Source organism: Caretta caretta, chromosome 2 (assembly GCF_965140235.1).
Source record: "Caretta caretta isolate rCarCar2 chromosome 2, rCarCar1.hap1, whole genome shotgun sequence".
Classification (NCBI taxonomy): Eukaryota; Metazoa; Chordata; order Testudines; family Cheloniidae; genus Caretta; species Caretta caretta.
Window position 1 is genome coordinate 52,117,293 of NC_134207.1, and position 27,470 is coordinate 52,144,762.

Consider the following 27,470-nt stretch of genomic DNA (forward strand, 5'->3'; position numbering starts at 1 on the left):
ACAGTGGTACCTTGCTCTTCGCAATCAGTGCGCTACATGAGGAGTCAGGGTGGTAAACTCAGACCCCATCATGGCATTCATACAAAATACTGTTTAAGCACCTGTTTAGAAAAAACACCTTAAAGTGCAGCCTTTAAACCTAGCTTGCCTGGGTGTGGGCTTGGACAAGCCAAGCTGGAATAGATACAATGGTTCATGAACCATTGTACCTGCAGTTCTCAGTTGAGAGAAGAAATTCACACCGTTATCTGCCACCAGGGGGTGTCCGTCCAGTCTATTTGTATGTTTGTTTGTTTTTCCCAAGACACCTCCACCCTCTTCTGTCTTTCTTGTCACCTACCCAAAATGCTTCTTTTGAGGACTCATTTTAGTCTCCTTTATATAGCCCACCACTGTCATCTTCAACACTGTATAACATGAGCCTCATCCTGTCTTTTCCTTCATGCTGAGACACCCCCCGGAGTGCCAAGTGGGCAGAGTTTTTCTGATGCTGCCAGCTGCGTGCCGGCTTTTTAACTAAGCTGATGCTGCTTTCTGCATTTTGAACCATACAGACAGTAGGCAAGATTTACCCCCCGGAGCTCAAGCATGTGCAATATCCCCCCCTTTTCCACTCACAGGAAGACACCTTTAGACTCTGATGACAGTGAAGTCTCCCCATGAGATCGTCTGAATTAGCACATTCCAAGCTGCCCTAACCTCTGTCTTCTTGGGCTGATGATTTTGCAGCCTGTCTCCAGGCTGCCTGGATGGTAAAGTTATTAGGTGGCTTCTGCAAGGGTTCACCTTACTTGAGATAGACACGTTGCTGGTAGGGTTTGGATGAGGACTTCTGCAAACAAAAGCCCTCAGGACCCAGAAAGCAAGTCTACTGTACTAAATGCAGACTACCGGAAAGAAGAGGCATTCCCAACCCCAGGAGGAATGGGGAAGATAAAATGGTAGGTTCCCTAGGGAGAAGTGCATGAAAAGTTAAAAATTTCATCCATCCTACTCTTAGGGCCTAATGTATTGATGTAAAGACTAGGGCTGAATATTCTTATTTTCTCTCCTTTTTTATCTGTTTAATTATAGCAGTGGAATTGTTTGTTGCTTTTCTAGGAATGGGATCTTAAGAAGACACCCCTATGCTGCAGCTTCTTAATTGTTTTGTGTAAATTGAATGACTAGACTGGCACACACACATGTTCTTCTTTCAAGGACTGGTTCATAGAAGAGAAGCTACAGTGAACAGTACCACATTCCAGAGACAGGTCAATTCTCTCCTCTGTACATCACAGAGCGAGTATAAAAAGCTAGCTGATCAGCCTGGCTTCATTGTAAACACATGTGTAAGTGACTAATCAAGGTGCAAGATAACAGAAAGAACTACTTTGCTTAATCTCTCTAAGAACGGCATTTGTGCTGTCAGATTTGTCCTCAAAGAAAAGCTGGCTGGGAATGCTCTGCTAAAGTTTGAGTTCACTGTGGATTACATTTTCAGATAGAACAATAGCATTCAAGGCTAGAAGGGACCACCAGCTCATCTAGACTGATCTGCTGTATAACCCAGGCCAGCAGGCTCACGCTAGATCCAACAACTGAAATTAGAGTTAAGTATCACAGCCCATAAGAGACTAGACTATTATGTTTCACAGGCAGAAAATAGGAGGGACTGAGGTACACCACTGCCCATGGCCCCCACAGTGGCAGGGAAATGATTGAGATATACCCAAATAATCTGGGACATCCCCCCCGCATCCTCACGATCACTGCCAATCTGACCTAGGGGGAAATTCCTTCCAAACCCCACATCTGGTGATCGGAGAGAAAATGCTTGGTGCCACCCCAGAATCCTGGCCCACCCCTTCCCATGTACCAGCTCTAGTTATGGCCATCCCTGATGCTTCAGAAGAAGGAGATCAAAAGTACTTTTCCTCGTTTGCATCAATATCATTCATTTATTTAACATGCGTGTTTGAGAAAAGCAGCTGCCTTCATCAGTTGGTATTTTTAGGTGAGGAAATATAGCAGTGTACTCTCAAGGGAAGCATTGTATATTCTGTTGTGCATTGCATTTCTTCAGACCAGCTAGAATGGCATCCAGCCCATTCATGCGTTAAGATAGAGACTTTGGTGTGAATTATTGGTTTGTGTATTATGAGGAATGTGACTCACCCTATGAGTTGAGCAGTGGTAATCCAGCATACAGAGGTGGGGGAAAGTTGCATCCTGGGTCCCATCATGTGAGGCTCCATGTTAAATTTGTTTAATCTCTAATATAGTCAGTTAGGGAAGGAGATACAGCCTTTAAGATTACTACAGCAGTGGGGAGGACAAGAATTAAGATATTAATGTACAGTTTAGATGTCTGTGGGGAAGATGTTGTGGTTTTGGGTAGATCAAGGGGACATAACTTAAGAAAGCGTTCCTATAATATTAGGATGGAATATTCACAAACCTCAAGGGAATTAGGCACTTATGCCTTTATACAACTTCCAAAATCCAAGCCTATATTTATAGAAAAGCTTTCTAGAAGGAGACTTTCACTAAAATAGATCTATTTGACTAGATGTAAGCAGGGGAATAGTCCCGCTATTGTGGGGAACTTTCCTGGCTTCTGCACTACCCTGGTGAAGTGGGCAAGCAAAAGGATCTGAGTCCTTGCTCCCACTTCCTTTAACCAGTGGCCTCCCTGCCCTTGAGGGCTACCCTTCCACTCCGTCTGGCGGAGTCCTCGTAACCCCAGCAAGGCTGGGCCCAGGATTCCTGGGAGGCTCGACCCCCAACCCGGCTGTCGTCAGCTAGGACAGGGGCTAGGGTGTCCCCACTCCAGGGTACTCTCTGCACTGGGCACTTCTGACCCACTGACCATTACATACAATTTGAAGCAAATGCAAGTTATTTAATCAACAATTAATTTTAAAAAGAATAAGGGAAAATGGGAAAGGTTAAAGGAAACACATCAACCCGCTCTGTGGCGGGAAACATCACAAACAGCGTCTCTGGAATGTCAGGGCAGTTCACAGTCTGTTCCTTGTAAGTCCCAGGCCTTCCCCTCAGGCCCTGGCTGTGCTGCAGGGATGCTTGTGGGTTGGACACTTGCTCTGGTGGTGGCAGATTCAGACAGTGGCAGACGGTCTCAGGTTCTAGGTAGCAGGGCCCTTCCCAGCATTGCCCCTACCCTGTCAGGGTTACCAATCCCCCTCCGAGTCTGGCCTGCAGAGCCTCTTAGCTGAGGCGTCTCCCTGTGCTGGGCCCACTGCCCAGAGTCCCCTTTGCTCTCCCCAGCTGCTCATGACACCTGGCTCTGGACTGCTCCAGCTCCAGGTCCACTCTGTCTTAGCTCCAGTTCCACTCTACCTCAGCACGGCTGCTGCTCTGCCTCCAGCTCCCTGGGCTGCTTCTCTGGCCCCTCCGGCTCTGGTTGCTGCAGCTCTGCTCCCAGGACAGGTCTGCTCTGCAGGCTGCTTCTGTGACTCTGCTCCCAGCACTGACCTGCTTCCTGGGCTGCTTTTCTGGCCCCTCTGCCTCTGGTTGCTGCAGCTCTGCTCCCAGGACAGGTCTGCTCTCTCTGGGCTGTGCCTCTGGCTTTGGGGCTGCAGCTCTGCTCCCAGGACAGGGTCTGGTCCCTCTGGATCTGGCACAGCTCTGCTCCCCAGCTCAACTTCGGCCCCTGCTCTCTCCTTAGCTGGGCCCCACTCTGTCTGACCCAGGAAATTCCAGCTCACATGGAGCACGGGACCTCCCTGGCCTCCTGACTCCCTGATTAGCCTGCCCGCCCTGTCATTCAGGCTGACCTGGAGCATTGGCCTCTCCCCATTGTTCCTGAGGGCTGTCAGTCTCAGGGTCCTGATTCCCCATCGACCCTTCCCCCTTTTTAGTACTGGGAGCTAGCAACTAAAACACCCCCACTGAATGTTAGTAAGGGGCAACAGTCCCCTTACATAGATTAGAAAGAATTAGTGGGATTTTTAAAGCACTTTAAACTAGAATAGACAAGCAACTTGGAAACATTATTATTCTACAAGAATAGAGGAGGACAGAGTAGGCTGGAGAAGGTGGACTAGACACCTTCATCTCAGCTCTGTTTTTACAATTCTGAAGGTCAAATCTTCAAGCATAGTTACAAGCGAACAACGAATGCGGCCTCCGATATTCAGTGTCTGAAAGCGGTTTTGTTACTCCGAGACAAGCCTGTACACACCTGAGCTGGAAACAGAAACTTCTACTGGAGCTTTCTTGTCAAGGGCCATCTCGGGGAGCTTCTAGCCCAGTGGACAGGGATTGATGTCCTCTTGCTTTCTCATATATTCTGATGCACGTGACGTTGCTCGTGGTACATTCCGAAAAAGGGGGAAGTTATCACAGTATGATTTTAAAATGCCTCCATATGCAGTTCAACAAGTACTATCACACATGGTTTTCAGAAAACACTTAGAGAAGCAGCAATGCAATGCTGACATAAGGTAGAGTTCTTTGCCTCTAAGAGTTTCCTTCAGGTTAAAAAAAGTTAGTCAGTCATCTTTGCTACAGTTCAACTTGCGAAGCATTTACTGTGGAGATACACTGCTCAGTGATCAAATAGCAGGAATGGAACCACCACCTTCCTATCCACTAATCTTCTCTTTATTGTGGTCTCCTTGCCATTCCACTTCTGCACCTGAGTCAGTTAGCCATCATCGAAGGTTGCAATACTCTACCAAAAACAAACACAAACCTCAAAGTAAAGAGTTTAGCCCACTGTCCTGCAGGTTAGAAGTTATTCAGTCTGCAGGAGGTTAGGAAAGATTGGGGTTTTTGCCTCTATAAGGCTTGTCACTTTGCCCCCATTGTTTAGCCCTCACCTTTGTTTTCCTGTCATCTGCTGTGGTTTCCTCAAACTCCTCCCAAGCTTGAAGGAGACCTCAGTACTTCTGAAAGTGCTCTTGGTTTGGATTGTTAGCACATCCCCATCAATGCTGATGGTCACAGTGGGTTTGGTGAGGCTGCCCAGTTTCCTGGTGGCTAAACTCACACCTGCAAGTTACAAGATGTCTCAGATACTCGTTAAGGTCATGGGATAAAAGTTAAAGGAATAAGAGTAGGACTAGTCTCCTGTGCTCTCTGTACCAGCAGTTTGTTACTGTAGTGCTTAGACCAGGGGTGGGCAAATTTTTTGGCCCGAGGGCCACACTGGGGTTGTGAAACGGTATGGAGGGCCAGGTAGGAAGGCTGTGCCTCCCCAAACAGCCTGGCCCCCGCCTCCTATCCACCCCCTCGGACTTCCCACTCCCTGACTATCCCCCTCAGAATCCCCGACCCATCCAACCCCTACTGCTCCTTGTCCCGTGACCGCCCCCTCCCAGGACCCCCTGCCCCAACTTCCCACCCAGAACCCCACCCCCTATCCTACCCACCCTGCTCCCTGTCCCCTGACTGCCCCTTCCCCCCTGTGACCCCACCCCCTAACAGGACCCCTGACCCATCCACCCCCTCCACTCCCTGTCCCCCCCTGCAACCCTCCCGTACCGCCATCCAACTCCCCCACTCTCTGTCCCCCCCCAGGGCCCCATGGGACCCCACCCCCATCCAACCCTCACCGCTCCCTGTCTCCTGACTGCCTCCCCCACAAACCTCCACCCCAGGACAGTCCCGTGGATTGGATGTGGCCCGTGGGCCATAGTTTGCCCACCTCTGGCTTAGATCCTTTAGTCCAACTGAGATGAAGCAAAATTTATATAGTAGTCTTACGAAGAAACAGCATCAATGTTACACTTGTGCTTGTATCATGTCTCACAGAGCAGTCCTCTCATGTATAGTTTGAGTAAATTACAGAAAGGCACCTACATCAATTTCCTTGTTGCGGTAGAGTCTAAAAGTCAGCAAGATATTCCAGTTCACTTGTAAGGTGAACAAAGCTTTGTTGAAACAATGCTATGGGTCTAATTCTTTACTAGTTTGCACTTTGAGTCATTCATGCAAAGTGATAACAAGATCAGTTAAGATAGGTAGCATTTGATACACCTGTGCAAAGTGACTACATGAGATGCAATGCAATGGAGCTCTAGACCCCATGTTACCTAGAGTTTAAGTTTCATAATGTTTAGTTTACTTATGTACACAGCAGGCACCTCACCCCTATTATTCTCTCCTTTCCGTAGTCCATTTACCTCCCCCACCCCCAAAAGACATGCTCAGTCTTCCACTAAGAGCAGCTCAAGGGGCAGCATTCATGAGAACAGTTCACATCAGAGAGCCACTTTCCCTTGTCAGCTTACAGTTCTCAAAATAAACCCCTCATGTCCCTTCTGAAGAAATGAGCACTGGGAAGCTGCAGAGTGAAGAAATGTAGGAGCAGAGTTCAACTAGAACATATCCTTTCTAAATCCCACACATTACAACATTTCTCACCCAGCTCTTTCATGTCATCATCAAATTTTTCACTGGAGCTGAGTTTCCAAGTTCCTAGGAACAGGTCACACATTGTGAGGATTTGCTCAGTAGACACACTCAAGAAAACAATAGCAACTCTCAAAGAGAGCCAAGAAAAGAGCCTAAGCTATACACACCCTGAAAGTCTGTTTTTAAAGCTGATCTGAACATGTGACATTATGAGATAACCAGTCAGGAAAGTTATCATGGACTCCAGTGAATAGAATTTTAGTTTGATTTCTTTTAGCACAAACCCACAGTCAGTAAATACAGCAAAGGATAAAAAAAAAATCACAATTTTAGCCCCAATTTAAAACATAGCTTCTCCAGAAATAAAAAACAAAAAAAGAAAATCACCATTCCAAGACAAGAGCAGCACAGTCTTAAAGAGATGTATGAAGGCTCAAGAAGCTAATTGTTTCAAAAAACTCCTAATCATATGCCATTAATAATGTTATTTATTAAAGCACTTGGGCCTATAGGTGCTTGAACTAGGGGTCCTAGGGGTGTGGCAGGACCGCATGGCTTGAAGTGGTTTCCATCACATACAGGGTTTACAGTTTGGTTCAATGGCTCTCAGCACTCCTACTGTACAAATTGTTCCTGCCCCCCTGCTTGGGCCCAGATGCCCAACTTTAACTTCCACAATGGCTCTACACCAGCAGAATGTTCCCACTGGCAGGAGCTGACACCAGTGCTTGAAGTGCTGCTTTCTGGCACTGGAACTTCACAGGGCAGTTAGGAAGAGGGTCCAGCAAATGGTGCATTGGCCACTATGGCAAAAGCTCAGTTGCCTTCTAATACTAATATTAGTTATTATTTGTGTTTAGACATAGTGCCTAGAGGCCCAATCGAGATCTGGGCCTTATTGTGCTAGGTGCTGTACAAACATATCAGTCTGTGCCCCAAATAGCTGACAATCTAAATACACAAGGCAAAGGGTTGGAGGGGAAACAAAGGCACAGTGCCACGAGCTAAGAGTAAAATCCAAGTCTTCTCTGGGTCCCAGTCTAGTGCTCCAATCACTAGACCACACTTTCCCTGATATAAATCACAATAGTGGAACTTCTAACAATGGGTGGTGCCAGAACACAGATACATGCCAAGATGCTGCTCACTGGGAGAGTGCGTGTGTGCAGGGGAGCTAGGTCTCAAATACCACCAAACCCCTTCCATGACTTCAAAAACTGACAAGACCACCTTAAAATCAATCTGTTACTGTCTAGATAGCCCATTTAAGATTGCTGGTGATTGTGATCATCACAACAATGCTCAGTCTGTACAAGGTATAAGTAATGAAGACTTGCTGGAAGCCCAGTTAAGAGAAATGTGAAGGAATTGGAAGTAAGTGTTGGAAGGGACATGTGGAGAAGAGTGTAGCCTGTGCCTGTAATGCAGCTGGAAGGAACATCTAGTCAGACGCATGGGTTTCCACGGAGCCCCCTTACAGAATCAGGGCTTAAACCAACAAAGAGCAGGCGCTTCATTGGAGAATCCTCTTAGATACCCAACCAGAGCCGCAGAAATTTACCAGTTTAACTGACCTGAAATCTCCGCCCTGCCCAAGCATACTACACTTTCTGCTACTGAAACCTTGACAGAAAAAAGACCTGCTGCCTGGTTTGATCAGAGAGGTCCAGCTTTGATAGGAAGCTCCTCAGTGAGGTCCCTCTCCTCAAAACTCACTTCTAACATGAAGCCTAGGAGTGCTAGGTGTGCTCGAGTGTGTTCTGTGTGAAATCTGTTGCTTGTGTTCTGCAGGAGGTCAGATGATCATAATGCTCCCTTCTAGTCTTAAAATCTATTACTCTAACTATATTTGTTTAATAAAGAGGGGAGAAATGCAACAAGAGGTAGGGAGCATAAATTTCTATGATCAAACCTTAGCATGGCTCTACCAGTGTGTTTTTTGCTGTCCATCTGTTTAGACTGTAAGGCCCAGATCCTCAAAGGTATTTAGGCACCTGTCTCCCATTGATTTCAATGAATTTCAGGTGCCTAAATACCTTTGAGGATCTGGGCATAAGCTTCTAAGAGCAGGAACATTGTCTCCTTTGCTGTCCCATTCTGCAGTAAGCACACCATTGGCACTTAACAAATAACAATAATTAGCACTAGAATTCCGTGGATAGGAACAATACAATTTATTTTAATAGATGTGCAACCCTAATGGGGTTAGGATAAACTATCACCCAGATCCTGCAACTAACAACAGGGTTCCAAATGGGCAGAGAGATCCACTCATGCACATTCAGTTGCAGGAAAAGGGCAAAAATCTGTTCCTGGGATCATAGCAAGGTCTAAGCAGGTGCAAGAAATGTCAGCTGAACAGAAACTGATTCAGACTCCAATCCTGCAAAAATTTACACATGTGCTTAACTTTATTAAGCACTGTGAGTTGTCCCACTGATCAGGGCCTAATGCTGTAGACTTTTCTTCCTGAACAAAATGCTTCTTAAATATTTTTCTTTAATGCACAGTATTTTTGAATGCTAAAGACCATTAAGTGCTGAGGACACAGTGATCCATGTGCCAATGAGAGAAAATAAAGGAATAACAACACTATGACTTGCTAAGAAGGAAAAAAAAAAAAAAAGGAGCAATGCTCAAATTGGAGTTCCTGATATTCTCTCTCACCATTGGTCATCCCAGAGGGTCACATGGTCAAGGATCCTTTTTAAACAGGTGATGTGGTCTTATGGAAGTCATACTACCTTCTTGTCTGATAGTGAGAGTTGTTGCCTGATTCCTGCAGAAGCCTGTTTAACAAGCCTCACATAATGTGTGATCTATTTGTAGGCACCTGGAAACTCAATTCTAGTAAAAACTTTGAGGATTATATGAGAGAACTGGGTAAGGAATGCTATGTGGGGTTACTTCTGGTTGTATCTGTGTCTTCTTAGGGAAAGATCACTGAATTTGCATTTTAATCCAGATTTCTTCTTCCTGGCTTTAGGGACTTTCCTGTACTATTCACTGAGGGCTTCCTTCCCTGCTCCTGCCCACCCCCCAGCTGATTAACTGTCTTAGCCACACTATCTTAAACTGCAGAGTTCTTGGGGAAGCCTGTTGCTTGGTTTAGTGTGTTCAGGCTTCTTAATGTAGAAAGAATTGGACTGGAGGGAGTGGTAGCCTGTTAATTGAATAATGCATAATTAACTTCTAGTAGAAATAATTCAGTAGTGCTATTGTCTAGGGTAGAAAAATCCATTGGAGTACTCAGTACCTTTGCCCCTTGGAAACACAAAGCAGTAGAATGCTGAGACTATAATAAGATCCGTAATTAAACACTTGTCTAATCTGGATTTCTGTCTAAGTGGTTGTTTCATTGAAGTATGATCTTATGTTGATATTGGAGTACTAGAATTTCTAGTTCATTAGAACTGGAATTTAAGTACCCTAGGGACTGGAAGTAGTTGCTGTTAGCTGGCTAGTGTGTGCTTAAATTAAGGAATTGCATGGACTCCTGACTAGATACCTGGAGAAGTCTTGACTGGGTAATATGCTTCTCTAAAGACTCCTAGTTTTAAATTGAAGTTGACTTTAAAGGGTCTTATCTCTCCCATAGACTGACTGGAGACTCTGACTAGCTTCTTCTGAGTTAGTACTGTAATCTAGCAAGTCTTTCATTTAGAGACTAGAAGCAAAATTCTCAGACTTCTAAATCCTGTTTTTCTTAATGAGACTTGAGCACCCTGGAAAACTCTCCTAAATCTTATGGAGAGCACAAGTGTTGCCTTTTAGTCACTTTTTTCAACTGCTACTAGTTCTGTAGCAAACTGTTTGTTTGGGGAGGAGGGGTCTAAATCCCTTTAAAAGCATTTATGCTCTCTGGAAAGGAAAGGTTGCATAACTTGGTGAAATTGACTCACCAGGATTCTCTTGGCCCTTAAACTCCAAGGGCATATGCAGCTGAATGTTTAATTCAGTAAAAGGATTGAATTTGCATGGCATTGCACTTCAGAATAGTGGCTGTACCAAAAATATCCTCACTTCATACTCCCTGGACTGGGCTTGGAATGCCCTTATCAGAAGTTTCAGGCAGCCTCTGAAATGTAGGATTACTAAAATAGAGCAAGGGGCAGATTCTCACAGAAACAAGTCATGAATGTTTTAAATCCCTGGTCCCCTGCCTTCCCTTAGTTGAAAGCAATAACACTAGGCAAGAGGGTGTTCTGGAAGTGAATAGGCTATCTAATATAGTCTCCTGCATGATCTACAGGTGTGGGCTTTGCTACCAGGAAAATAGTTGGTGTGGCCAAGCCCAATGTAATCATAAGCACCAATGGAGATGTGATAACCCTCAGAACATTAAGTACCCTCAAAAATACAGAGATCTCTTTCAAGCTGGGTGAGGAGTTTGAGGAGACCACAGCAGATGACAGGAAAGTTAAGGTGAGTCTGTCTTAGCACCAGCTGGGGTTGTGGGAGGGAAAGGATTTCAAAACTGCTCTTGAAGTTAGCATGTCTAACATGAAGAAAGTGCTACAAGTGTTATGCAGAACTATAGGTATACCCAGTCAACTGGGATCTGTTAATGTTGGACTTGTGGTCAAACCTCCTTTAATCTGCGGGACACAGACTAAATAGCAACACTTTGTTTCCTTGTCTCTGCAGAGCATCATAACACTAGACAATGGCTCACTGGTTCAGGTGCAGAAATGGGATGGAAAAGAGACCACATTAATAAGAAAATTGGTGGATGGGAAGCTGGTAGTGGTGAGTTAATGCCTGGTATTTAATCACTGAATGCAACATGTGTTCCATATTGGCTTCTAATGAGGCGGTGGGATGGAAACATGTAGGATGTGAATTATGATAGAATGGCGGTGGGGCTGTAACGTCAAAACTAGTGAGAGACTTGCACACTAAAATTCAGGAGTGTTAAAGATGGAAGAGCTGGAGAAGCCCTCAAGGCATGGGCATTCTCCTAGCCTTCCATCTGCCTATCCCAAACTGTGAAGTGAAGAAAAATGTGCACATAAAGCTGTGTAGCAATGAGTGGGTAAAAGTCCAAAAGTCAAATTCTCATGAAAGTTGTGTCCCTTTTCATGAAAATCTAAGTCTTGACCAGTTGTAGTAAATGTTGTTGTAAAAGACACTCCCCACCATCCCCTGCAGAGCCACTATCCCAGCATGATAGTCTAACACACTGACTGGTGAGCTTGCATCATTGCTTGTCATTGTGGTATGTTGACTGACATGTGATCTGTCACTACTGAATTGACAATGTGGCTCTTTGCCATATTTCTTCCTGCTCTTGTTTCCTGGGTGCTGGAAAAGGGAATTTTTGTAGCAACTCTGAACCCAGGATGTTGCAGAGAAAACATATATGGGCAGTTCCTATGCTAAGTAAATGGTGCCTGTGCTCCCTCCCCATGCTGCCTTGAATATTAAAAATACTCCTGTCAGGTTGGCCTCCTGCTGAGACCAAACCGTGATTGAGAGGCCTATACACTCTTTAGGTACAGAGAGTTTGAGTTGTTCCCTATTAACTTGCTTGAAGGGAGGAATGGAGGTGTTATCTAAAGCTTGCTATTGGTTTAAAATAAGTGAGTACCTGATATGCTGCCTAACATACATTTGTTCAACAATCTGTCCTCCTAGGAATGTACCATGAACAATGTTATCTGCACTAGAGTCTATGAAACTGCATGAAGAAACCCTGTCTCCACAATGGACTGGGATCTAAGTTGTGGAGAACCAGCTCAGTTCCAGGAGTGAAACTCCACAAGTCTGCTTTGTGACCGAACCAGACTGTTTACAGACTTTATGCCAAAGCAGTGTTGTAGCTAATCTGAACTCTTGTGGTTATGCAATAAAACATTCAACTGTCTAGAAATGGTGGTTTTGGAATTTGTACAATATAGCACTAGCTAATGGGGGGGGGGGTCTTAACAAACTGGGGAAGGACCAGGGTGTCCAGTAACTTTTGACTCCCTTCCTTACTATGGCAAGAGTAGGTAGATTTAATCTTAATAAATACCAAGTAATCAAGCTGATGCATAGGGTTGCAGCAATGGTGACAACACCTTTGTGCATCTGGCTATAACACTCAAAGCTCTTCTGACAGAACTCAGTCTCCATATGCCTGAGACAGGTAAATAGTCACAATTTTCTAAAGGGGGAAGTTTCCACAGGAATGGAATTCCTCCCCCAGAGATGAAGACTTTCTTCCTCCATTTTAATATTGGATCTTAGTATGGGAAAACAATGTGAAATAGATGTGATTCTCAGGCTAAAGGACTTCCATCATTGGGTGACAAGTAAGAAAAAAGAATAGGCGTACTTGTGGCACCTTAGGAGACTAACCAATTTATTTGAGCATAAGCTTTCGTGAGCTACAGCTCACTTCATCGGATGCATACAGTTTTATGCATCCGATGAAGTGAGCTGTAGCTCATGAAAGCTTATGCTCAAATTGGTTAGTCTCCTAAGGTGCCACAAGTACGCCTATTCTTTTTACGAATACAGACTAACACGGCTCTTCCTCTGAAACCAAGCAAGAAAAAAAATTCTACTAAGAAAACCATAAAGCAGGAAGAATACCTTTTTGGAAGTATAAAACATTCCAGGGCAAGAGCACTAATGGAGGCAAGTGGTGTACAAGTATGAAAAGGTATGGTGAATTCAATATAACAGTACCCTCAGAATGGCAGGCAGATGGGTCTTAGTGGGTAAGGTGGCCTAAAAAGCTAAGGGCCCACAGGTGGGGCCAGATTGTCAAAAGAACTCAACTTTCCTTTAGGCCCCTACATAAGGACCCCATTTTCCAAACAGCTCAGCATCCAATGTCTTAAGCTCCTTTTGAAAATCAGGCTGCTTATTTTGATGCCAAAATGGGTGCCAAGCTCTTTTGCATGCACTTAGGGCTGGATTATCAACACAAACCAGGGACTTCATTTAGTATAAACTCAATACACTTGCACTCTAGTGTGTTTTTAATTTAACATTGTCAACAATTCACATTAGTGATGCTGCTTTAAAATATGCCTGTGTACAACAGTCCTTTTTTTGAGGAAAGAGCAGTATGGAACTTTCTTAACTTAGCTGGAGTTTATCTGGTGTACAGAAAGAGGGCATGGTCTCATATGCTCAAACCCTGCTGGAGGGGGCATTGCACATCTCAAGGAGATGAAAGAGGAATGAGTATAATTTTGTGATTTTATTTTTTTTAAATAGCCTATAAAATTAACAAGCAAAGCCTTTTTTCTTGTATCCTCTCTTCTGGTCAGTCTCTAATTGATTTCTCTGAGGGCACACCAATGGCAGAAAGTTAATAATGAAGTCAATTGGAGAATGACCAGAGAAGAGATCCTGAACACGATCACCATCGTGGTTTTTGGAGATGCTGAGATGTGAGCTGGGTACTTAGAGACCATCTCTAAACTGAGTGGTCTTCATCCTTCTCAGATTGCTTTTCAACTTAGGGCAAATTAATAATATAGCAGCATATTGGCTTCTAGTGCTGTCAGTTCATTATGGCTTCTCCATTTCTTTGTCAACCCTCCAACATCTACCTTTTTCCTTCTTTTCCAGGGTTCCTTCCCCACTCTATCCCCTTTTTTGTCACTAACTACATCTGAAAGCCTAACTATATACAGCATGAAAGAGCGCCAATATTCTCTGTATCTGTGTAGCACCCAGGTCCAGATCCTCAAAGGTATTTAGGTACCTAACTCCCATTGATTTCCATGAGAGCTAAATACCTTTGAGGATCTGTGCCCCAAAAAATTGGTGGTAGGAAAAAAAATGGGGGTGATTTCCCATCTGCCAGCTTCCTGTAGTCTCTTGTCCATTCCACTTCTGTGCTTGAACTAGTGAGCCATTCTCTAAGGTTACAACATTCTGAAGAGACACCAGGTTGGAAATGAGTATTTACCATCAAAATCCTTCAGTTTAAAAATGAAGCAGTTCACCTAATTTTCAACAAGTCACATGGTCTATGTACCTAGTACACAAGGTACCTTTGAGTTCCAGTAGGACATTTTCTCCAGCTATTTCATTTTTTATTAATGAGTGACATTGAGAGACACCCATTTACACCCATATCCAGCAGCTATTTTTTACCTTGATATTAATGTCCTCTGCTGTAGCTTCTTCAAACTATTCACCCAGTTCAAAAGTAATCTCCATATTTTTGAATGTGCTCTTGGTTTAGATTGTCATTGTGACTCTGTCACTGCTGGTGATCTCCTACTAGATTTTTTCCAACTTCCTATTTTCCTATGGTATGATTAAACCCATTTCTTTGAGTCAGACAAGACACTGGCTCAGATTTTAAACATCATGCGAAAGTCATTGAGGGATGAAAGAAGGAAGAATAGGGTTAGTTTTCTGCTGAAATTTCCTACTTCAGCTCCTCCACATACACAACTGATGGTGAATATTTAGGCACTTTGGTCTAAGTTTTCAAAACATAGTGATTTTGGGTGTCCTGCTTGAGTGACTTAAAGGGGCCTGATTTTCAGATATAGATGCTCAACCTTTCTGAAAATAAAGCCCCTTTATTTTGGATACCAAAAAATATCAAGGCATCCAAAAATATTAGTCACTTAAAAATATTAGCAAAAAGAAAAGGAGTACTTGTGGCACCTTAGAGACTAACCACAAGTACTCCTTTTCTTTTTGCGAATACAGACTAACACAGCTGTTACTCTGAAACCTGTCATTAAAAATATTAGGTACTGATGTAGAAATTGGGCCTCATTCTGATCTCACTTAAATCTAAAGTAATTCCACTGATGTCAGTAGAGTTCACACCAGTTCAAAAATAGTGTGAAATATGAATCAAGCCTAATGTATTAAATGGTTGACTAAAATATTATCTCCATTATATTTTCCACACTTTTTTGTTGTTCTATGTTTAAAATATCCAAGTTTGCTTGGCAATACTCTTTTCAAATAAAGGCATGCTTCTTACTGCTTATGGCACTGTTATTCTCTAGGGTGCAATCCTGGCACCACTGAAATAGCGCAACTTCAGTGGGGGTCTGAGTTTCACCAAGATTTTTTGTTTTTACTATTTTCTCCATTATTCCATGATGAAATGAAGTTAGATTAACTGGATGATATTTGTCCAGATCTTCGTTCTTTCTTTATTCTGTAAAATTTGTAAGCACATTTGCTTCCTTTCAGTTTTCTAATTACATCCTCTTTGAGAAGGAGAATCTGCATCTAGACTTTATTCCTGGACTGTTCGTTAATGGCTCCTGTGCTGTCTATTGTTCGCTGCTACTAATTCACTGAGGTAAATGAATTTCATTCTGATCTTAACCTGACAAAGGGAAATGTACCATCTTTCCCCCACTCACCTGAGCTTGGAATTCCTGTCTCTTTTTAATTTGCTTAGGAGAAAAGGTTTGGGCTTCAAGATATGCTATTTTCACTTGTGATGGTGCTGGTATTTCTTGCTATTCTTCTTTCTAAGCTATAAATCCTTTGCATGAGCTGCTGTTTCTGCATAGGGACACAAGGATGGATGGTAGCAATGTCGACACTGTTTGAGTAGCTTAAGAATGGCTTTTTGTCTGTATAATTAATGCACTGTCCTTTCATTCTTAACATTACTGGTACTGCAGTATAACTGCTGTATTCTGACTAAGGGCTTGCACAATGCATTAGTCCATGCTAGAGGGTGTAAATTCTAGTGTACAATAATGTGTGATGCACTAACTGGCCTGTGTGGACCCTTTTGGTGTGCACTAACCATTCCCTAGTGCACATTAACTTAGTACTGTTTGAAATGGGACTACTCTAGGGGACATTTTGTGCACCTTCAGGGTCCACATGGGCCAGTATATGCTAGTTCACGCTCAAATTCACACTCCTCTAGTGCAGACTAATACTCCATGTAGACAAGCCTTAATTCTCTCTCCTTGCATGTCTTAAGGGCTGATCCTACGAGTTTCTGAGCACATTCAACTCCCAATGACAGCAACAAGCAGTTACCTTATAAAAGCGCCGCCCTTTGGATGGGAACATTAAATGGAAAAACTGAAGAATTCCAGTTGACTAACTGTAGTAGGATCCTTGTATAATTCACATGGGGAAGCCTTGTGAAACAACAGAAGAATCTGACTTACCCAAGAAGCTAGGACACTTTTTCTAAGGGGGCTGCCTTTGTTTATACTTTGAAACATGTGATAAATTAATCTGTGCTTTGGAAAACAGGTCATATGGACAACATCTGCTAAGATTAACATTAATCTTCATTTTGTGGATTTACTCTCATGTTGGCGCTTTTTTACTTTTTAAAAAAAATGTTCTGCTTTTGGTACCTTTCATTCCCCTGTATTTCAGATATTGCTCAACCATTGCAGCACCGGAATCAGGACTGTGCCATAGAGCAGGGCAGAAAATGCTTTTCCTGTCCTGCATGAAGTTTAGTGAGTTCAAAAAAATTCCCATTTCACAGTGGGATAAAACTGAGACCTTTTTGAAAATTTTCACGGATATCAGAGGTGCAACCCTACACTCCCGGTCACTCTTTCTTCTTAAGAAAACTGAAAAGACTGATACTCTTTCTCCCATAATGAATATTTAATTATTTATACAAAGTAGAACAGCTTCAACAGGAGAGCTCGACTCAGAATAGCTAATAGCATTAGTGGTTAGGGCACTCACCTGGGCTGCAAAAGACCTAGGTTAAAATCCCTGTCCCAAATCAGGTAGTGCAGGGACCAGAACCTAGTTCTTCCATGTCTCCTGTGTCCCCAGTGAGCACCACAACTGCTGGACTATAGGCTAGAATGTGGGGAGGGTGTTTCTCTGGCTTTCACAGAAATTCCATCCTGGCCCAGAGTCACTTTCTGACAAAACGTTTGCCAAAACTGGTCCTAGGGTTGCTACCCATCCGGGTTTTACCCAGACTGACTGGTTTTTGGCTTCTGTGTCAGGGTGCCATTGAGAGTTGCCAGGTGTCTGATCAAAAAGGGAACTTGGCAGTGTCCAGTCAGATGTACTGATCAAAAGCCAAGTTACTGCAGGGCTGGGGGAGGCACCTGGTCATTAACCCACACCAGCCCCTGCTCAGCCAGGGCCAACCCCTACGTGCAGACAGGCTCCTTGTCAGGCTGAAGCAGCTCCTGTCTCAGCCCCAGAGCAGAGGGAACCCAGCTGGTGTTGGGGGAGGGAGGTGGAAATGATCCAGAGAGTAACGGGGGAGGTGGGAGAAGAGTGAGCAATGAGGGTGCAGCCTTGAAGGGGAAGAGGCAGAGGGGCAGGGTTTGGGGGATGAGGCATAGAAGGGGCAGGGCATGGGGGAAGAGGTGGAGCAGGGGCAAGGCCTTGGATGGAAGCGGCAGAGCAGGGGCGAGGCCTTGGGGGGAAGAGGTGGGACGGGTGTGGGGCTTCAGGAGTCCGATTACCAATGATTAGAAAGGTGGCAACCCTAACTGGTCCTCTCATGGGAAAAAGGTTTAACTAATCAGCATTTTGCAACAAAAAACTATTTTATCAAAAAATTCCCAACCAGCTCTACTGGCAGTAATGGAAGCTTAACTACACTAGCTTACTTTTGTCAATATTATGAGATACTTGATGGAATAAAAGTAGATTCTTTACATATACAGTTGTATTTAATAATGTAAGGCCCAATCCTCCCCCTACCCTCATGGTATGTCCCAGAGACCACAGCATGTTATCTACCATCCTTCACATCATTTCCCCACTCAAATAGGATTCCCTTTTCATTGCTCCTGGGTACCACATTTGGCATCTCAATATTAGATAGAAGCCCCAAACTCAAGCTTGAGCTGATATAAATACTGTTTCTTCTTTCCATCATGACAACCTGAGATTCAACCCCACCATCTATATTCCCAATATTCTGCATATCCTTACAGTGTAAGCCTGAGAACCCAATGTACGTAATATAGTCCAGAAGCATGAGCACATTATAATCATGCAAAAAAGACCATCTGATCAGAATTCAGATACTTCAGAAAGAAGACTCATTTCTTCCAAGGAGCAGGTAGTATAGTTCCCTCCCCACGAAGGAGCATTTGGGAAGGTAAGGGGCAAAATATGAGTGATGTTGATGCTGTTACTCCTTTGGACCCAAGCTGCTGGTCAAAGTTCAGGGCCCTATAGGTTGTTTCCAGTAGAAAGAGAAATTGATAGAGCCCGGTATTTTCTTTGATGCAATCTTGTTTATTTACAAAGATTATACATAATGTCCTGTTTCCTGCACTCAGTAGGACTCAAACAGCAGTAGATAGCTACTTTGTGCACTATTTCAAACCTGCCTTTCCAGACAGCATTCTGTGTCCCAAAAGCTTTTTGTCAGGACCTCATTACCATCACTTCTGCTACGTCTGTCTACCTAGCTTGTGCCTTCTCTCTCTCTGTGTCCGCGCCACCCTCACCCCCAAACACACGTACACCAATGAAAGCCCTAGTCCCAGCATTTGAAAACCCTTGGGCCACATCATTTATTTTCTACTCAAGCTTTTTCCACGTGCTTTTGTTTGGTACTTCTGAGATTGTTTCAGCCATTTCTTTACACTTATCCTGAAAGAAAAGCAATGGATACGCCCAACCCATAACAACAAGGTTTAACCCAACTCACAACAATACGTTCACTTTAGTGTTCCAGAATTTTTGGTATTTCTTTGAACTACAGAGATCTACACTCCTGCCTTTCAAACATGTTTGTTAACTGCAACACTGTAGTTATAAAATGAATGGTCCTTTTTAGAAGCTGAACTTTATATGCCTGCAAATACAAGGACATTGGTGGGTTCTATGTTATGCAACTTAGATAATGGAACTCTAAAACAGGGGTTCTCAAATCACCACTTAATGGTCTCATCTCATCTCATGGTCATTATATTATGAACCACCTCTCTTCTCCACTTGTCCACTAGTAATGGGGGAGGGAAAAACAGCAGGTGTGGGGGTTTGGTCTTAATAGTGTGATGAAAAAAGCATTTCACAGTTTGTGATGAGAACTCCAAGTGGAAGGGTAAAAGACAGAGCAGAATAAAGAAATACATGTTTAAAAGATCAAATAGACATGTCATTTTGAAGGCGACTCATGAGAGAAAGGTGGTTCAGTAGTTTAATTACTGAGTGTTCTGCCTCCAGCTCTTCTCTGTCTAAAAGACTCGTGGACTTTAAGGCCAGAGGGGACTATCATGGTAATCTAATCTGACCTCCTTCACATTGCAGGCCACAGAACCTCACCCACCTACTTATGTAATAAATCCATACTCTCTGGTTGAGTTACTGAAGTCCCCAAATCTTGATTTATAAGCTTCAAGTTACAGACAATCCACCATTTACTTTAGTTCACTCCAGCAAGTGATCCATGCCCCACACTGAGAGGAAGGCAAAAAAAAAAACAACAGGGTCTCCACCAATCTTACCTGGGGAAAGATTGCTTCCCAACCAGAAATATGGTGATCAGTTAGACCCTGTGCATGTGCGTGAAACCCACCAGCCAGACAGCTGGGAAAGAATTCTCAATGGTAACTCAGAGCCCTCCCCATCTAGTGTCCTATCTCTGCCCAGTGGAGATATTTGCTATTAGCAGTCACAGATGGGCCATTGCCATTGTAGGCAATCTCATCATACCTTCCCCTCCATAAACTTATCAAACTCAGCCTTAAAAACCAGTTAGGTATTTTTGTCTCCACTAGTCCCCTGAAGGCTGTTCCAGAACTTCACTCCTCTGATGGTTAAAAACCTTCATCTAATTTCAAGCCTAAACTTATTGATGGCCAGTTTATATCCACTTGTTCTTGTGCCAACATTTTCCTTAACTTAAATAATTTCTTTCCCTCGCTGGGGGACAGACAGCAATCATATCAATTTACAGACAGCAATCATATCTCCTTTGTTAGGGTAAACAAGTCAAGCTCCTTAAGTCTCCTCTTGTAAGGTAGATTCTCCATTCCTCTTATCATCCAAGTAGCCCTTCTCTGTACCTATTCTAGTTTGAATTCATCTTTCTTAAACATGGGAGACTAGAATTGCACACAGTATGCCACATGAGGTCTAACCAGTGCCTTGCATAATGGTAATAACACTTCCTTATCTCTGCTGGAAATATCTCACTTGATGCACCCTAGGATTGCATTAGCCTTTTTCATGGCTGCATCACATTGGCGGCTCATAGTTTTCCTGTAATCAACCAATACACCCTGGTCTTTCTCCGCCTCTGTCATTTCCAATTTATACGATCCCCTCTTATAGCAAAAATTTTTGTTGTTAGTGCCTAAATGCATGACTTTGCACTATTACATTTCATCCCATTTCTATTATTCCAGTTTTCAAGGTCATGTGTGATATTCCAGTTCTCCTCCGTACTGGCAGTACCTCCCAACTTTGTGTCATCCACAGATTTTATTAGCACACTCCCACCTTTTGTGCCAAGCTCATTAATAAAAATGTTAAATAAGACTGGTCCCAAGACCAATCCTTGAGGAACAACACTAGTAACCTCCCTGCAGCTTGACAGTTCACTTTTCAGCATGACACACTGTATTCTCCCCTTTAACCAGTTCCTTACCCAATTTTTGATTCTAGTATTAATCCTATTTTCCATGTGGAACTGTACAAAATGCTTTACTGAAATCCAGATAGATTAGATCTACTGCATTTCCTTTATTTAGAAAATCAGTTATCTTCTCAAAGAAAGAAATCAGGTTGGTCTGGCACAATATATCTTTTGGAAAACCGTGTTGTATTTTATCCCAATTACCCCTGTGTCCTTACTACCCTCACTTTTAAAATCTATTTTAACACCTTGCATACAATTGAGGTCAAACTAATGGGCCCATAGTTTCCCAGATCACCTTTTTTTCTCCTTTCTTAAATATAGGTACTATATTTACAATTTTCCAGTCAGAGAGTATGACCCCTGAGTTTAAGAGTCATTAAAAATCCTTGCTATTGGGCTAGCAATGTCACATGCCTGTTCCTTTATGTTCTTCTGAATGGAGATTATTCAGGTCCCCCGATTTGGTCCTATTCATTTGAGTTTGGCTTCGACCTCAGAGATGGTAATTTCTACTTCCATATACCTGTTCCCATTAGCTGCCCTGCCACTGCTCCCAATGCCTCATTACCCTCATTAAAAACTGAGGCAAAGTATTTGTTTAGGTGTTGAGCCGTACCTAGATTATCTTTAATCTTTACCCCATCCTCAGTGTTATCACTTTTCCCCTATGCTTTCTGACCTGCAAGAGGTAGCTTTCCTTACTGATCCATCCCATCTTCCATTCCTTGCAGGCTTTCTATTTTCTCTTAATAACCCTATTTGAGATGCTTGTCATCCAGCTTGGTCTGCAACCCTTCCCTATGAATTTTTTCTCCTGGCTTGGGATGCAGGTTTCAACTAGCTTCTGCAACTTTGACAAAGTAATTCCAAGCCTCCCCCACATTCAGATCCTTGTGAGATGACCCACTGTGTGGCTTTAGCTTAATTCACTGGCACCAGGGTGACAATAGCAGTGATGATGGTGGCAGAGGAAGATGTGGTGGTGTTGGGAGGAAGGCAGCATTAATGTTCACAGTAGGGTGGTGCCGTGCTTGGCATCATGATTTGTCTCAGATACTACAGCAGCATCACTGAAATGTTCTCCTGGCACTGCAACAGTAACCTCATGTGCTGGCCCCCACGCCCTCCTGATTATTCTGCTTTATTCAGTGGAGGAAGCAGTGGCAGGCACAACACTGAGTCTTGGTACTAACACAAGTGGCTTTGGACAAGGTGTGCATTGTCTTGCCCCTGATGTTGTTTCTCCTGGTTGGTCAGTCTTGAGAATTACAAGTTCAGGGCATCTTTATAAAGAAGCTATTGAGGCATGCATAGCTCACACAGTCCTTTTGCCACCCACTAAGAGCTGCTGCTGTCATTGCCTTTCTCCTGAGGAACACTGCCGCACAAAGCCAATATAATGTGCAACCGGTTTGTGGGAACCTGGAAGCTTGTCTCCAGTGAAAAATTTGATGATTATATGAAAGAATTGGGTGAGAAATGCTATTTTTATAATCTTTGTTTGGAAATGTCTCTTCTTCTTCTATTTGCTCCTGGAAAATGTCTTCTTCCCAGGCCTGGGGACTCTTCACTCTGGTTATATCTGTGGTGTAGTTCTTTATTTTTTTCCCTCTCTCTCTTCAATTTCAGCATCTTAAAATGAAAAGCAGAAATCTCTGGTTTGTTATAATAAATTTACTAACTACCTGATCTGCATCTCTTATTCCCATTTAATGAGAAATGGGAGAAAAAACATATTTTTTGTCCCTCTTGCATACACTGTTAAACTTAGAACTTACAATCACTTACTGTATTCCATCAACTTGTGATGGTGCTGCTGTCTCCTGACACTGAGCTTCCTGGGGTCTAAATCCATGAATGAATTCATCTGTTACTGAGCAATTCTGGGAATGAAACAAATTAGGCATTCTTTTTTTAGTTTAATACTGGCTTCATCAATTTATAATGATTGCACTAGCGGTCACTCTCAACATTACTGTTGTTATTGCTGAGACCTTAATTCCCTTTACTTTAAAGGTTAAAGAGAGTAGCAGAATAATTCCAATTGACTAACTACAAGCAATTTTGGGTATAAATTCTGCTAGGGAGGTTTTTGGGAAGATACCAGGTCTTAAGAAAATTATTTCAGCATTGAATATTTGCAGTGACTAATGTTGTACTTTACAAATACTTTGATCTCACTATACCTAGTACCTTTCATTGAATTTAGCACATCATAGAATTTACAAAGATGGTAACTATTATTATCCACATTTTACATTTAAGAAACCAAGATGCAGCAAGTCAGAGGCAGAATGAAGAATAAAAATCTCAGACTATTGCTCTAACTAGTTGACCAGAATGTGGGCTGTGTGGTATAGTGAACCTTGTAAAAAGAGCCTTGTAGATGGCAGTTGTATTGGTAGCTTTTTGCTCCCATTTACTTTTATATTTGAATTTTTCTCTATTTGAAATGTTTACTTTTCACTGATGTTTAGTTTCAGAGTAGCAGCCGTGTTAGTCTGTATTCGCAAAAAGAAAAGGAGGACTTATGTTGTGAAGTACAAACAGAAATGTGCTAGATTCTAGATACTTTGATTCTCTACTACAGCTGGTTGAAAAAATTGAATTTTGAAATGTTTTGACTAGTAAAAGACAAGGGGAAAATGTTTCAAAAATATTTCTGTGAAAAACGTTTGCCACCAGCTCTATTCTCCACATAGGTGCAGTGCAGATTAATAGCTGCCTGTGTTCCTGCCTACCTGAAAATACATAATTCTTGTGTAGTCAGTATATCCTGGTTTCTAACTACACAGTTATCTGAATTCCTTTTATCTGAAAATCCTAGTTTTCAGAATCCACAGTGTGTCCCCAAGTAGCCCTATGTGAATTAGTCACCTGCTAATAACTTCTAAATTAGCCTCTGAGAGCCTCTTAGGGCAGGTCTACACTACATCTGGGATCGATGCTTTGAGATCGATCCACCAGCAGTCGTTTTAGTGGGTCTACTGAAGACCCACCAAATCAACAGCAGATCACGCTCCAGTCAATCCCTGTACTCTACCCCCAACAAGAAGAGTAAGGTAAGTCGACGGGAGAGTTTCTCCTGTCAACCCCCCGCGGTGTATACCCTGCGGTAACTCAACCTAAGGTAAGTCGACTCCAGCTACGTGAATAACGTGAAATACGTGAGTTGCATAGCATAGGTTGACTTACGGCAGTAGTGTAGACATAGCTTTAGTGCTAATCAATGACTTTGTATTTTTGCAGTGGTTTTGAGAGGTTACCTGCAGTTACTGAGACCAAATCCAGTTTCAGCAGCAACAGCAGCTTGGAAAGACTAATTAAATTATGTTTAATTTGAATTAATCAGTATTAAGTATGTACACAATGATTCTAATACCACTCAGTAAAGTTGTTCAAGTTGTTTTTTTTTACTCTTTTATAAAGTACAAATTATTAAGCAAACATTAGCATTACACTCTTCATTCCCCATATCTCTCTATCAGTGTAACTGCAGCTCAAAATAGCACTTCCGTTTATCTCAATGCCCAGCTATCCAAAACTGTCAGAAGTCCCCCAGCCCATTCAGATAAACAGAAGTGTACTGTACATACACTGGACTGGGGAATGCCTCAGCCTATGAAATGCAGTTTTATATGTTGCCTCTGAATCTGAGGAATTAGTGTCACATTCCAAACTGTGGTATCTGTTTAAAAGGAAATTGCTCTGATGCTCTGTAAAGTGATAAAGAATTTCTTCCTTCATAGAGTATAATGGTATTTTTATGTCTGATTTGCAGGAGTGGGCTTTGCCAGGAAACTAGGTGGCCTGGCCAGGCCCAATGTGATCATCAGAATGAAAGGGGATGTGATAACCATCAGAACTGAAAGCACCTTCAAAAACACAGAGATTTCCTTCAAATTGGGCCAAGTGTTTGATGAAACCACAGCAGATGACAGGAAAACCAAGGTGAGGGTAATGATTTCCTTCAGAGGGTTTCTGATCTGCTGGATGACAAATGGGAGGATTTTTTTATCCTTAAAAGCATAAATCTGCAAACCATCAGTGAAAAGGACCATAAGAGGAGCAAATGTTGTGTATAAAACGAATGTTGCTGAGTGGGCTGTGTGCCGAGAATGTGGAATTTGCTCAATGTTAAGTGAATTGTCTCTTTAATATGCAAGGCTCTGGGGAAATAGTCACATTTTGACTCATTCTCTGGGTCTTTGCAGAGTGTCGTAACCTTAGAAAAAGGGTCGCTGGTTCAAGTGCAGAAGTGGAATGGCAAAGAGACCACAATAAGGAGAAAATTGGTGGATGGGAAAATGGTGGTGGTAAGTGACTAGACCATCCCTAACCATTAATCACTGAATGCTGCAACGATGTAGGCAACAGCTTAATAGTTTAAATCTAATTATACTGTCAATTTTCACCTTCTTTTTGGTTTCACTTATGACAGAAATAGTGAGAGAGTGGGTCAAGAAATGACTTTAGGAAGCAAGTGGGAATGAAGTAAACATTATATTCCACTCACACCTAAAAAACCCTCTATATTAAGGTGAAGTTAAAGATAAGACTGATTCATAGATTTGTAGATGTTAGAGCTCGAGGGGACCATTGTGAACATCTATTCTAACCTCCTGCATAACACAAGCCAGAGGCTTCCCGGAATTAATTCTTGTTCAAGTCCAACAGCTATGACAGAACTAGAGCAGATCTTTTAGAAAAACATCCAGTCTTGATTTAAAAATTTGCCATTATGAAGAATCCACCACAACCTTTGATAAGTTGTTCCAGTAGTTAATTGCCCCTGCGCTGGTAAAAATGTGTGCTTTATTCATACTCTAAATGTATCTAATTTCAACTTTCAGCCATTGGATCTTGTTATACCTTTGTCTGTAGACTGAAGAGCCCGCTATTATCGAATTTCTGTTCCCCATGTAGGTACTTAAAGACTCTGATCAAAGCACCCTTAACCTTTTCTTTGATAAAGTAAATAGACTGAGCTCCTTGAGTCTCACTAGAAGGCATGTTTTCCAATCCTTTAATAAGAGGGGTATGAGGGAACAGCAAGGAGTAGAAAGTGCTATATACAGCCATCCCCTCCCACAGTCTTAGGAAGCTCCTTTGGCTTATTTGCAACTTATGAATTTTAGGTGGTTCATCAGTCTCCTTGCAACGAAAAGTTCATTTTTCCATTGACAGTCCATGTTTGTAATCTAGTTACACTTTGAACTCACTACAAGGAAGCGGGGACTTCTTTTTAAAATGAAAGCAGTCATGTGAACTTCTATATTAAGTTACAAGAGCTGATATTGTTGTCATTGCAATAATACTCATGAAGGCAACATGTGTTCTTGGAAGAAATTTGAAATCTGTGACTAGCTACCACGTCATGTCTAATTTTATGAAGTATGGTTTTCTTTAAGCACTCTTTTGAAAGTTTATGCTGTTGAAGTAGAATCCTTTCCCACTTGGAGGATAAAAAATAATTTTGCTGTTTGGGGATCTATATAAATTAATGAAATAATATATAGGAAATATTTCTATTGACTTCCTTGGTCTTTGGATTAGATGCTTATGCACTGTCATTCAGAAGTTTCTATTAACCCTTCTTTTTTTGTCTTAGGAATGTGATATGAAGGGTGTTGTCTGCACTCGAATCTATGAGAGAGTGTGAGGAAATCCCATCTCTACACGGGACTAGAAGTGGCTCTGGAAACCCAGTTCAATGAGCAAAGCTCTATCTATTATGCACCTTTTTTTCTTATTTCCTTTATCAGGAAAACAACTAAATTATCAAATGATATTTCAAAGCCGTAGTGTAACTAATCCAAAGTATCGTGGTGTTTAAATAAAAGCTTCCGGACATGTGAAATGTAGCTTTTGTCTGTCTTGTAGAATTGTTTTGATTTCCTTTATTGGGAATTGCACGCCTTTCCTTAGACTCATAGATATTAAGGTCAGAAGGGACCATTATGATCATCTAGTCTGACCTCCTGCACAATGCAGGCCACAGAAGCTCACCCTATCACTTCTGCAATAAACCTCTCACCTATGTCTGAGCTATTGAAGTCCTCAAATCATGGTTTAAAGACTTCAAGGTGCAGAGAATCCTCCAGCAGGTGACCCGTACCCCATGCTACAGAGGAAGGCGAAAAACCCCCAGGGCCTCTTCCAATCTGCCCTGGAGGAAAATTCCTTCCCGACCCCAAATATGGCGATCAGCTGAACCCTGAGCATGTGGGCAAGATTCACCAGCCAGATACCCAGGAAAGAATTCTCTGTAGTAACTCAGATCCCACCCCATCTAACATCCCATCAAAAGCCATTGGGCCTATTTACCATGAATAGTTAAAGATCAGTTAATTGCCAAAATCATGTTATCCCATCATAGCATCTCCTCCATAAACTAATGGAGTTTAATCTTGAAGCCAGATAGGTCTTTTGCCCCCACTGCTTAGGGATGATGTACTGCATAGAAGATATGAATCTACTTTCCTTGATGTATGGATGAACAAGACTGTTTCTGTTTGAAATGTTACAGTACAGACTGCAAGGCACTATCTTTCTTTGGAGGTGTTAAGAC

General features: G+C 42.5%; 2 protein-coding genes and 1 pseudogene across 2 annotated transcripts; 2 read left to right on the top strand and 1 right to left on the bottom strand.

Moving 5' to 3' along the window:
- Positions 1 to 4,224: 4,224 nt before the first annotated feature.
- Positions 4,225 to 6,445, bottom strand: LOC125631064 (myelin P2 protein-like; annotated as a pseudogene).
- Positions 6,446 to 9,158: 2,713 nt separating this feature from the next.
- On the top strand, positions 9,159 to 12,190 carry LOC125632607 (fatty acid-binding protein, adipocyte-like). Its single transcript, XM_075124726.1, has 4 exons — positions 9,159 to 9,246; positions 10,616 to 10,788; positions 11,011 to 11,112; positions 12,001 to 12,190. Exons 1-4 carry the CDS (start codon positions 9,174 to 9,176, stop codon positions 12,049 to 12,051), a joined length of 399 nt encoding a protein of 132 aa, XP_074980827.1. The 5' UTR covers positions 9,159 to 9,173; the 3' UTR covers positions 12,052 to 12,190.
- A 10,003-nt stretch (positions 12,191 to 22,193) lies between these two features.
- On the top strand, positions 22,194 to 26,763 carry LOC125632601 (myelin P2 protein-like). The gene is made up of 4 exons (XM_048841072.2): positions 22,194 to 22,371; positions 24,681 to 24,850; positions 25,114 to 25,215; positions 26,511 to 26,763. Exons 1-4 carry the CDS (start codon positions 22,299 to 22,301, stop codon positions 26,559 to 26,561), a joined length of 396 nt encoding a protein of 131 aa, XP_048697029.1. The 5' UTR covers positions 22,194 to 22,298; the 3' UTR covers positions 26,562 to 26,763.
- Positions 26,764 to 27,470: the final 707 nt, after the last annotated feature.

What these genes read in the sequence shown, in the direction of transcription:
- LOC125632601 (XM_048841072.2), top strand. Translation starts at nt 22,299, where the DNA reads ATGTGCAACCGGTTTGTGGGAACCTGGAAGCTTGTCTCCAGTGAAAAA. An exon ending in CAGATGACAGGAAAACCAAG is followed by an intron (nt 24,851 to 25,113) that starts GTGAGGGTAATG and finishes GGGTCTTTGCAG; the next exon opens with AGTGTCGTAACCTTAGAAAA. An exon ending in TGGATGGGAAAATGGTGGTG is followed by an intron (nt 25,216 to 26,510) that starts GTAAGTGACTAG and finishes TTTTTGTCTTAG; the next exon opens with GAATGTGATATGAAGGGTGT.
- LOC125632607 (XM_075124726.1), top strand. Translation starts at nt 9,174, where the DNA reads ATGTGTGATCTATTTGTAGGCACCTGGAAACTCAATTCTAGTAAAAAC. An exon ending in GGATTATATGAGAGAACTGG is followed by an intron (nt 9,247 to 10,615) that starts GTAAGGAATGCT and finishes CATGATCTACAG; the next exon opens with GTGTGGGCTTTGCTACCAGG. An exon ending in CAGATGACAGGAAAGTTAAG is followed by an intron (nt 10,789 to 11,010) that starts GTGAGTCTGTCT and finishes TTGTCTCTGCAG; the next exon opens with AGCATCATAACACTAGACAA.